A 12,886-nucleotide genomic window follows, 5' to 3' on the forward strand; every position below is an offset into this window, starting at 1 on the left:
TCAACATGAAGGATTGCCATTAGCTTTTCTTTTATAGTATGTGTAGTGGTATCAGATTCTCTGCTTTTGTGTTTCTGGGAATGTCTTAACTCTTCTCATTCTTCTTCTTCTTTTGTTTTTTTAAGTAGGGCCCCAACACGGGGCTCAAACTCACGACCCTGAGATTGACACCTGATCTGAGATCAAGAGTCAAACACTTAACCGATTGAGCCACCCAGACACCCCACTGTCTGTTTTGTGAAATACAAAATTTTGGGTTGACGGTCTTTTTCTTTAAATATTTTAAATATATGTCATCCCACTGTCATTTGTCCTGTATGTTTTGTGATAAGACATCATCTATTAATCTTATTGAGAAATCTGTGATGTGACATATTTTCTATTGCTTCTTTGAAGATTCTCTTCTCTTTCAACAGTTTGCTTATTGTGTACCATTATGTGAGTGTCTGTGTTAATTATACCAAGAGTTCTTTGAGCTTCTTGGATTTGTAGATTTTTGTCTTTCATCAAATTTGGGAAGTTTTTGGCCATTATTTCTTCAAATATACTTTCTGCCTCTTTCTCTTTCACTTCTCAGGCTCTCACAGTGCATGTTGATTCACTTGATGTTGTCACACAGGTCTTTTAGATGTTGATGACTTTTCTTCATTGTTTTTCCTTTTGCCTCTTGGACTGCATAATTTTAATTGTCCTATCTTTAGATTTTATATTTCTTTCTATTGCCTGTTCACACCTGTTGTTGAACCACTCTAGTGAATTTCTTATTTCAGGTATTGTATTTTTCAGTCCCCAAAATTGTTCCTTTTATAATTTCTACCTCTTGATAATCCCATTTTGTTTATTCATTCATTTATAAGATTTCTTTCTTTGTCTATGTTTTCTTTTTGCTCTTTAAGCATCCTTAAGACAGTTATGTCAAAATCTTTGTAGGTAAATCCAATTTCTAGATTTCTCAAGGATAGTTTTTATCAGTTTATTTTTTATGAGCCTTGCTTCCTGTTTTTTATTATATGCTTTGTGATTTTTTTTGTTGTTGAGAACTGATAATTTGAATATTATAATTTGATAATTCTTGAAATTTAGTTTCTCCTAATATTGCTATTTTCTATATTACTAAACTTTTTTAGTCCCTTATTTCCCAATCTATTTTTTTATTTTTGCCAAGATTTATTCTTTGGCATATGAAGTCACTGAAATCTTTATTTCTTAGGTTATGTTCAGCTAGGGTTTTGACAGATATTTCTTTGAAAGCCGGAAGCTAAAAAAAAAAAACAAGAACCAAACAAAAAAACCAAAACCTGTCCTGTTTGCAGATTGGTTCTGTGCCACAGCAGTCCTTCATCATTTAGTCAGGCTTCCATTCATCTTAGTGATCAGCTTCAGGTGGAAGATTTTGGTCTTCTACTTGCCCTGGGCATGTACATTTTCCTATATACATGGATGCTTTTGAAAGTCCTAATTTCCCAAGGAAACTCTCACCAACTCTTGTTCCCAAGCCTTAGGTGGTATTTTTAGTTTTAATTGTAACCTTTAACCCACGTATCTGCTTGTTCTTTTGTTTTTTTAAAGATTTTATTTATTTATTTGACAGAGAGAGACACAGCGAGAGGGGGAACACAAGCAGGGGGAGTGGGAGAGGGAGAAGCAGCCTTCCTGCTGAGCAGGGAGCCCGACACGGGGCTCGATCCCAGGACCCTGGGATCATGACCTGAGCCGAAGGCTCTGCTTGTTCTTAATTCAGCTTGCAGTGGGTTCAAGAGCAATGCCCACCACTCTTTTCAAGTTAGACAAAAAAGGGATGAATGTTTTGTGTTAGTCCTTCAGGTAGCTCCTAAACAAGTTAGAACAGAGTTACATAATATTTTGCAAATATGGTCTGCTCTGCTCCCTCCAGAACCAAGTACTGGTCTCCCACACTGGGAACTGCATCCCTCTTCAAGACTGCTGCTGTACCAAGGAGGGAGTAGGGTAAGGGCAAGTAACAATGCCACAAAGCTTTCAAGAAGTCTCTTTCTTGGGCGCCTGGGTGGCTCAGTTGGTTGAGCGACTGCCTTCGGCTCAGGTCATGATCCTGGAGTCCCGGGATCGAGTCCTGCATCGGGCTCCCTGCTCAGCAAGGAGTCTGCTTCTCCCTCTGACCCTCCTCCCTCTCATGCTCTTTGTCTCTCATTCTCTCTCTCGCAAATAAATAAAATCTTAAAAAAAAAAAAAATTAAGAAGTCTCTTTCTTCATTCATTGTTCATTTGGTTTTCGTAAATCTTGGATTGTTTTTCAGAATCATTGCAAAGTTGGTTCTGACAGTTACGGCTTGTTTTTTAGTGTTTCTTTGGGAGGATGAGAGTTTGGAGTTGTATATTCTGCCACTCCACTGATGTCACTCTGCTTTCTTTTTGAAAATTTTTCTATTAATGATTTAATAGGAATAACAAAAATATTATCTTCTTAAAATTATCCAGTTGAAATATTATTTATTTAAGAGTTTCTATGTATTTGTTTTTTACATCTGATTTTATATTATCTAAAATAATAATTTTGATCCCCCTGTTTTGGCCCTGAAGGGGCTGGATGGACAAGTTGGGTGCAGTGGCTCTAATCCGGGCAGTGGTACCTCCTCCTCCTCGCCCCAACACTGGCAGTGATCCAAATAAGTGGCCATGGCCCTTGGTGAAACTGGGCAGGTTGTGCCTGAGCCTGGCGTCTGTTTGGCTTGCATGGAGGATGTGGATGCTGTGGAGTCCACTCACCCGCTCCTTATATGTGAACATGAGAAGTGGCCTTGACAGGCTGACAGGGCCGAGGCCAGTAGGAAGGAGAACCACCAGTAGTAGGTGTGCAATAGAGAGAAATGTGAATCATTCCAGGCTCTCTTTGTTCAGAGTTACCTTAATCAGGGAACACAGATGTTCTTAACAGCATTGAGAAATCGGACTGGCTATTTGTCCAGTTCTGTCACTCTTTTGTGTCATCTGTTTTTAGCCTGTTTATGTCTAGAATATCTATTAGGGGGTTGCTAGGAAGAGGCTCAATGTTTGCATTTTCACCAGATCAGTTTCAGAGACTGCTAAAAATTAATCCAGATTGGAAAGCCCATAGACTTAGGTGCTGGGGATGGAGAAGTCAGAAAAATCATGAACTCTCATTTTGAAGAAATATATGCCACTGAGCTCTCTGAAACTATGATATGGCAGCTTCAGAAGAAGAAATACAAAGTGCTTGGTATAAATGAATAGCAGAATACAGGATTCCAGTATGATGTCAGTTGCTTAAATTTGCCAGACAGCTGTGATCAGCCCCTGACTGTGTTAAAAGATATCAGAAATGTCTTGGAGCCAATGAGAGGCAAGTCATCCTTGCTCTGGTTTTACCCTTTCATCCCTATGTGGAAAACATAGGTGGCAAGTGGGAGAAACCATCAGAAATTTTAGAAATCAAGGGATAGAGTTGGGAAGAACAAGTCAATAGCCTTCCTGAAGTTTTTAGAAAAACTGGTTTTGTTACCAAAGCTTTTACCAGACTGCCATACCTGTGTGAAGGTGACATGTATAATGACTACTACTTTCTGGATAATGCTTTGTGTTTAAACCAGTATAAACACTTGGAGGCCCAAGTCTTCAGAGCCCACCCCAAAAATGTACACTCCAGAAGAGGGTCTGTGTTTGTGATTATGTGAAGGGAGGACCTTTGGCGACTGCCATTGTAAATATCATGTAGTGATTTAAACAGCCAAAGTACTGATTATTTCTTTGTAGTGTGTAAAAGGAATGTTTTTAAAAACAAAAACCCAAAGCTTTGAGGATTTTTATCAACTCTTTACTCAGTAATACAGGTCACACACCAATTATGGAAGATATTTTTTATACTTAATTGCAGTAAGGACGCATTCCCAAACCATAGTCATAGCTTCACATGGAACCAATAAATATGGATTGTTTTTAATAAAAGACTGGCAATAAAGCTGTCCATTCACTTGCAAATATTTGGTTATAAGGTAGAGCCACTGACACTTTCATGTTTAGAAATTCTTTCTGTCGTTATTCGAAAACTGTTTTTAATCATGCTAATAAACATTTTTGGAGATAAAAATAAAATAATTTCGAAATATTATGTAGAGAATTAAATATAGCCATTAAATCATTAGCATGTAGCTAATAATAGAGAAAATGGAATATTATTGAATAGACAATTTTTTTGTATTTACTTTAGCACTGGGTCTTAGACGTAATCGGTGGTCCTGGATTTTTTAGCATAAATAAATTAGCCTAGAGAGACTATTGTCTCTCTGTTGAGATAATGCCCTTAGTGACTACTGTCTTCATAGGCAATGCTGAGTCATTGTACTTTGCCTTGCTGTATATCAGCACATGAATATACTTAATTCATTGATTTTTTTGAATCATTTTCTTTGAATGGGATTTTAAATTTAATAAAAAACATTTCAGTAGTAATGTTCATTTAAAAGAAACAAAAGGTTTCAGGTCTCTACACTATTTATGGCATATTATCCTATCACAACTAAATGTAGCTATCCATAGCTTTGTTTTCAACTTAGTTTAAAGCAGATCTTTTTTCCACTCTTACTATTAAATATTCATTGCACACACTTGGAGACATTTCCCTGACAATTTAGATATAAACCTTATTTTTTAAATTATGTAATACTTTTTGGAATTCATACATAGTATGATGTGATCTTCTAAAACTTGATGTTTTTTAGATGTAAACTGAGGGCCCAGTTGAGTAGATGTGTTTGTTTATAGCATTATTCTGGTAGTTTTTAACCTAACCTAGCTTAAAATCTCCAGTTCTACCTTCATGAAGGAGATGTTTGTACATAAAAAGAACTATAGTAAGAAAAAAAAAAAACTATAGAAATCTATTGTAAATCCTCATTTAGCATGATTTTCAACAGTACATAGCTATTATAAATGCCCTTAGCTAAACATTACTGCAGTAAAAGTTAAAAAAGAATCTGGAATTTAATTTATCTTGTTTTGAGATTTAAGTCACCATTATACATATTATTTGCTTAATAAGTTAGATACATGTATGTTAGAAATTACTAATGGAAAATATATGCTCTTTCTATCCTCATTTAAAGTAATTTGGCTACAAGGGTATTTTTTTCAAATCAGTCAACTTTTTTTAATTGTGAGTGCCAGGAATTCATTTTGCAAAGTTATTTACCAATGAGAAATTAATCTGTTATGTAAATTTCACATTGTAATTGTCACAATAATTAATGAACTATTCCTGTAAATATAGGTTGCACAATATACATACACATAGCAACATATATAATATGTATGTAATTTATGTATTAAAATTTCCCCAATAAATATATCTAGATTATTTTACTGGTTAATTTATATTAAATATTGAAATACTTTTAAAATCACAATTGTGTTTTTAAAATGTATTGTTACTTTCCAAGCAAGTGAAAGGTAGTCCGTTACCTTAAAACACATTTCAAGTTATTTGTGCTGTCTGATCATTTAAAGGCCTTTGTGCAAGATTACTGTAATAATATACATATGCGTGTGCGCGCGTGCGTCTGTGTGTGTGAGAGAGAGAGGGGTGAAGAGGGAGAGAGAGATCTGAAAACAACCTATACATCCTTGTTACAGTTATGGCTACCTGACAACTTAGTATAAGAATCAGAACAGCAACTAAAAACATCATATTAAACTCTCTTGCACCCTCTGTTGTTATTTTTGGGGAACACTACACATACCTTCCCATGATTGTATTGGCATTAGACTTATTAAAATCCTTGATAAAATTAATACTTAGTTTATTATACTTATTCAAATTAGATTCATAGTAAATTAGCATTTATTTATAATTCTTGGTTGATGTTTCCTTCTATTACAAATATGTTTTTAATGTATAACACCTTAAATCAAAGAGGAGCCTCTCTGTCTTTGATTTCTCCTAGTTACCAGTTTCAAGCCCCTCCAAATGTTTCACACAAATGAAAATCTCTGCAGGATATACACACTGTATATACAATTTTCCAGAATTATAAATTCTGTCTGTTCTTTTGTAAATCTTTCAATTGTCAGACAATTTCCTTCCAAAATAAGAATCTGGAATCATCCATACTAAAATTAAGAATTTATAACTGTAAGGAACAGATGTTTTCATAAACATTTGCTATAATTAATTTCAACTAGAGGATTGAAGGAACAAAGCAGTTTTTCCCGCTTCAAAACTTTATTGCCTTTTCCCCATAATAGCAAACTTTGAAATCTTTTCTCTAATATTGTTTAGAAAAAACAGTTGTACTCCTTATTTTGGTATGTTTTCGAGAAAGAAAAACTGCTTTTTTTCCTCATTCCCATCCTTTGAAGGTTATATTTAATGTGATATGCTCATTTTGAAACCGGTATAAGGTGAAGAAAATCTTTGTAATATATTATGATGACAAAACCTAGTTTAAAAAACCGAAAGTCTCTTAATTTGAAGGATTTTATATTCGCTCTGGTAAATACCAGCAGAAAGGAAGAAATATTCTATTGGTGAGATCTTACGTGTTTAAGTAATTATAATCTTTAGTTTTCAAGAGAAAGAAGGCTCATATTTTAAGTGTATGATATAGTACGTATTTTATGCTGATTATGGAATGTTTCACAGGAAATGTCTGCAAGCTGTTAAATAACATGTGTTGGAGGAAATTTTCATTTAGTAAGAAACAGAATTTTCTTTAAATCCTTTTAGTTTATTTATTATAATACCATTAATTTTTTAAGAAAATATGTTGTATGAGTGATCTTATAGTATCTATGTTTTACGAATTAACAAAATATACCCAGCTAAATTGATCTTAAACATTTAAGTGATTTTGGATAATTTTCTTCTATAAAATTTGGCAATAGTTTTGAATGCTATAATCCATTTTAGGATTTTTGTTTAATGAGGAAAAAAAATCTGAAAGTGTATTTTGATAAAAGAATAGAGTTAAAAGTAAGTGGACACAGTCCAGTTCTTGTCCTCCTGAACACTTTGGCACAACTGTAAAGATTTTGAAAAGAACCAATATTCTTGACTAATCTTGTCAACTATAAAATGTGAAAAGAAAAATAGGTAGCTGTCATTAAAATTACATTTCAGCTTTCAATAACCATTTAATGAGTAGCATAATTATATAAGTATGGTACCTTAAGTACTGTACTCAATAATTAAAAATAATCTCATCTTTAAAGTGAAAGCTCTGTAATTACTATTTGACTTAACCAGGACCACTGTGATGATCTCCAGTGGCACCTTAGATTGTTCAAAGTGGATTAAAAGTGTAAATTAAAATGGATAAATCATTAAATTATTAAGCTTTAAATATCATAAAAATGAATACAACCTGATGTTTGAAAGTTACAAGAACTAGGAGTATAAAATATAATCAGAATCTAGTCTTTTTAATTTGTTTCTAAGAATAAATGGTCTATTTAATAGTAGTATACTATGGTTTCATAAAAACTATACTTTGAAGCATATATTTTAAAATGTAAACTACTAAAATTAAATTTCTATCAATAAGCATATATATTTTATACTGTGGCATTGGTAAGCATTTTTTAAACTTCTTTAGCACATTTATTTTTATTCTATAATCTTTAAACTGATAGGTATGAATTTGTTCTAAGTCTGATACTATGAATATAACAGTTTAAGTGGGATTTTTTTTTTTCTAAATGTTTGGTATTACCATATGATGCAGAAATATCTTTCAATGTTGTTTTTTCATTTTTAAAACTGCTGAACTTTTGCCCACAGTTAAAACATAAAGTTTTAGGAAGAATATTAAAGTGTATTAAAAGCTCGTTAGATTGCATTCACCACCTCCCAACCTGCTTTCTCTTTTACCTCTCTGCTTACCAAATTCCTTGACCATGGAGAGCTGGGGACTGGAAAATATTCCAGGTCGCCTTTCTGTTGCTCCCTTTTGACTGAACCAGTGGTCAGAACAGGTGACTTGGTCACTAACAAAGAGTTGCCCTTTGTTTATAAACACTAGTGTATGATTAAATGGTTTATAAATTTTGGTTTTGTTTGTGATTCATAAAAAGAAAATGTACTGTGCTTCATTTTTTCTGTTAGCAATTATTTTGATAGTATTTCTAACCAATTTAGGAGTGGTGGTATTAGTTTATATTTTAGCATCAAAATGAATATTTTTGCATAAAGACCTCTGATTATAAGAGATATTTGGGAGGTAGGGAAAAAGGGATAATGCTTTTGGACCTAATATACTGTATAGAACTGTCACACAGCAGCTTTTCAACTAAAATATTCAGTTTCATAATCTTCATTATTTCAGTGTTTTTAAATTTTTTTTCCAGGAGATTCAAATAAAAATGGAAGAAGAAGTTCTACTTTAGATTCTGATGGGACTTTTAATTCCTATAGGTAGGTGATAAATACATAGATATATATTATTACAAGGTAATATACAAGATACCTAATGTTACAGGATTCTAATCTTAGAGTAGTAAGGAAGTGTTACCTGTGCTTTAAAAATAAGTTAAATGTAAAGAATGTTGTGATATGCGATTGTTCTTCAGACTTATTGAGTAATGAACAATATAACCTTTTAAGTTCTTGAGTAAATGGTCTTATTGTCGATATCAGTTGTTAGGGTATAATTGGTACAAATGCTCCCTTAAAATCCATTTTTTATTTTGTTTTCCCAGTATATCTGTTACACTACTAAAGGCTTCCATTTGTTTAAGTTTCCTGTTAAAACAGAATATATTCCTTATGAGCATCTAAGAGAATATGAAATGTAATCCGTGGTTATATCAAGTGCTATTTGTTTATATCCCATTTGGTTCTTCAGCAAACAGGGCAGTTACGTCTCAATTAGTGATTTTTTTTTTTAAAAGGATACGCTAGTTAAGAAAACATGTATCTTCTCTAGTATTTTGGTAATATTCTCCTTATAACTTGATTTGCTTGAGTAAATGTTTATGGATTTTGTACCTTCATAACAGGGAAACCTAGGAAGAAAGATTATATTATTTCCAGTAATATTTGAATATTCATATACTTAACCAACATGGGATAAGAACAAGGTTGTTTTCTTTTAAGGAAAAAAGGTACAGATTCAATAATAATACATTTTGGCATTTTAGATAGCAATGCAGATTCTTGAAGAAATACTTTGAGTACATTGTCGTGATGGTTAATTAGTTCTGACACTTGTGCAGTGACAATAAAATTCACACAAGAACCACTGTACACTTGGAAACTCACTTGAATGTTAAGCTGTAACTCCTTTTATGTAATAAATACAGAGTTTATGATTGGAATCTTTATATTTTTATTTGAAAACATATTGTATATCCCTAATTGGAACTGTGTCATTTGTTTTCTCAGATTCCGGGCAAGCTTTTAATATCTAGAATAGGGCCTTGTATACAGGAAGCACTTAATAAGAATGTGGTAAATGGGAAAGTTTTTTACAATTTGTTTATGAATTCCAGAAATGAGATGGTAATTGAAACACTTGACGTCTTTATTTTATATCAGTTGGGGTCTGTATAAATAATCAGTCATTCAAGTGTCACAGATACTACAAAAGGCTTATGTTCCCATGGTGTTCTAGAAGGGTATTATCACAGCAGTAAAGCTCATATGTTGTCATTATATTTTCACTGTACTCATCCTACCTTATAAATGTTGGAATTCTCCAAATCCTTCTTTTAGTGTTGAAGTGAATATAAAAGATAGTTAAACATTCATGATTTGGCATGTAAGTGAGAAATGTTAATATGATAATATATGTGAAATCTATGTTAGTATCATTGCTAGATATAAATACAATAAAAAAATAGACAAAAGGAAAATGGAGATGTATTTCAAAGGAAGGAAAATCCATATGTGTATAAATTTTGTTGGTGAGTTAAATTTTACAATTACATTTGTAGTTTAGCTAATTATAGTAAATAATGGACATAATATAAAGTTAAGAGAAATGTGTTAATGTGAAGGCACAGTATTGTAGTTTATTTTATTCTTGAATAGTTTGGAAGATTAAAATATTTTAGTATTATTGAATGATAATTGTACTTTGAAAATGAACTCCTAATGCAGCTTTGCAGAATAAATACTAATGTTGTTAACTAATATGATTTTAATCAATGCCTGTCACTGTTGTAATGTTAGGATATTAATTTATTGTTGTAATTAAAAAGGCAAGATAAAAAGCTCAGGTAGTACAATATATAAAAACGAGCTTTTAATAGTTAGCAGGCCAGTGCTGTTATTAAATAGTATAGTATTTAAGGTGCGAAATGAATATTTTTCTACTCAGCAGGCAATAGCTCTTACAATATAATGAGCTTACTTGTGAATTTGACACTTGGGTTAAATGCAGAATTCATAGAAGCACAGCTCTGGGGTCTATTTTCATATTAAGTTTAACTGATAAAACCTAGGAATTGTTGCATGATCACACTAAAATGGCAACAGAATTGTCAGTAAAATTCCCTTTTGAAAATGAAAATGATTTTTCTGTTGCTATCATTGCTGTTTTAAACTTAAATAAGTTATTAGAAAGACATGAATATTAACCCTCAAAGATCCTTTAGCCTAACAGTTCTGCCTTTGTCTTACTTAAACTGTCTCAGAAATCCTGATTTTTCTTCACAAACAGTTCTGGCTGCCAGCGTAGGACCATCACACTCAAACCCAATATACTTGTGTCCAGGATAATGGTTAACCTTCGTTCGTCATCTTATAAGACAGACATTCTAAGGTCTAACCTGCTTCCTCCTCACAACTCTTGTAAAGACAGATAAAATGTAGAAGATAAAGCCTTTTGAAAATCCAAATGCAAAGCCATGGCATTTATTAATTCTTTCTGGAATTAGTTCTTTCATATGAATTGGCAACTTTGTTGCCTTAGCCTCGACTTCACCCTCCAACACGTGTACCCTTTTATAGCATACGAGGAGGTTGTGTTAACTTTTGAATTCAGTCTTGAATTGGTCACCTAAGTCTGTACTCTTCCCATTAATGTGTTTGTCTTATTGTGGTCTTCGATTGTCACTTTCAAGAGGATAGAGCCACTGATTGTTGTTTTGTTTTTCATTTGTTAATAATACATGATATATGGTGAGGTGGTTCAGATCCTGACTCCAAATACTTGGGAAACTTGGACAAGTCTTAGCCTCAGTTTCCTCACCATTAGAATGGGGTTAGGAAAAAACACACTTGTTAGGAGTTGATGGGATAGTGTCATGTGGTAAATGCTGAGTAAATAGTAGCTGTTTTTGTCTTCTTGTCTGTGGCATCATTGTCATTATCATCATTGGTAACCTTCTGGTATTTAGAATTTTTTACAGTGCCCTGATACAGAGACACTAAAAGGAAGGTAAAAAAGAATGTGTGACTTACAGGACAGTATCTTTTGTCTGTTAGCAGAAAAGGAGCTAAGAACAAGCTTAACCTGACGCTTGAAACTCTCAAGCTGATACAATATTTTCCGTTGCCTTCGTATAGCAAATTTGTACACATAGCAATGATAAAAGGAAGATGTTTTACTCTCTGTTTAAGTTCAGAGGTGGATTTTTGGAATTTTGACAAATTCTGAAGTTTACAATCGATCAGATCCTAACACGCTAGTTCTGTGTACCTAATGTTCATAGGTTTGTTTTTCATAGGCCAGGAAGTTTTACTTGGATTTGTGTCTTTTGTGGTTTTGCTTCATTGATTCAAATGGACTGCAGCTGAATTTAACTCCTAAGGCACCAGTGTGAATATTATACAGTGCCTAGGTAATAGATTAGATCTTGTTTTAGAACTTCTTGTTAAAATTCAATTATATGTCTCCCAACTAATTTGCAGATGATGTGTTAAAATGGAAAATTTATAAGAATTGAGAAGACATTATTGGTTTATGCAATAAATCTTATGCTTTTTAAAGTCCAGTGTTCTCAGTCAGATTATATTAGCTTTCTGTATTTCTTACTTAAACATTAAAACTGAGAGACCCTTGCTGGGTATGAAAGAAGAATAGTAGTTTGCCGATTAGCAGTTTGCAGTAGATGATTAAGTTAGTGACTGTAGCAGAGGGCCACATGGTAGAAGGAATATTCTCTCCCCACCACCCTCCTCCTTTCCCAAGGGCAGCTGACCTTCTCCTCTCCAAAGAGGCAAGCCCCTTGCCAGCACATATGACTACAGACTATTACATTAATCTGTTTAGCTGTAGTACCAGCTGCTTGCATGTTTTTAATTATCTTATTAGATGGTATAACAGTGACCTATGAAATAAATTGAAGGTGAACATTTTTAAACTTTCCTTTTTTACCCTATGTTTCTAAATATCTTTATTGATCAAATTATAACTTCCCACAAAAGTTCATAGAAGTCTATATGGTTTTTGAATCTGTGTAATGCTTTTTTCACATACAATGTTATAATTCCCAAAATAGAAAATAACTTCATTTTTGCCTCATTTTTGATTTAGGATTGCCTCATTTAAGATTTAGGTTATGTTTATGTAGCGACAAATCCATGTTAAAAATAAATTGGTTAAATAGTCAATTTAGTTAGAGAAGACTCAGACCAGTTATTGGCATTCTCGGGGAAACTCAGAATATTGCTTAATTTTCAGACATCATCTTGGTGTGTTGTATAAATGTCATAGGATAGAAAATAAGTCATTGTAGATTATTTTTAAATAAATTAGTTTATTTAACTATGATTTTCTAGATTCTGATATGCAGTAGTAAATCATGTAGTCTACCCTAATTACTTTTACAATTTAATTTCACATGGTACCATTGCTGGGTGTATTTTCCCAAGCTGTGCCATTAGGAAAAATGTATATCTCATGAATTTTGACAATTGGATAATTTTCAAATAATACTTTGTAAATTAAGT

General features: G+C 32.9%; 1 protein-coding gene and 1 pseudogene across 8 annotated transcripts in view; both read left to right on the top strand.

Moving 5' to 3' along the window:
* The window catches only part of TBC1D5 (TBC1 domain family member 5), a 587,710-nt gene that overhangs the window by 301,321 nt on the left and 273,503 nt on the right, over positions 1-12,886 (top strand). For all 8 annotated transcript variants that reach the window (XM_034994045.1, XM_034994022.1, XM_034994072.1 and 5 more), the window contains one exon: positions 8,338-8,404. In XM_034994045.1, coding sequence (XP_034849936.1) covers positions 8,338-8,404 — 67 coding nt within the window. The remainder of the gene's footprint in view (positions 1-8,337; positions 8,405-12,886) is intronic.
* Positions 2,473-6,115, top strand: LOC118003241 (annotated as a pseudogene).

The sequence above is a fragment of the Mirounga leonina genome, unplaced genomic scaffold, assembly GCF_011800145.1.
Source record: "Mirounga leonina isolate KUSES-001 unplaced genomic scaffold, KU_Mleo_1.0 Mir_115, whole genome shotgun sequence".
In the NCBI taxonomy this organism is placed as follows: domain Eukaryota; kingdom Metazoa; phylum Chordata; class Mammalia; order Carnivora; family Phocidae; genus Mirounga; species Mirounga leonina.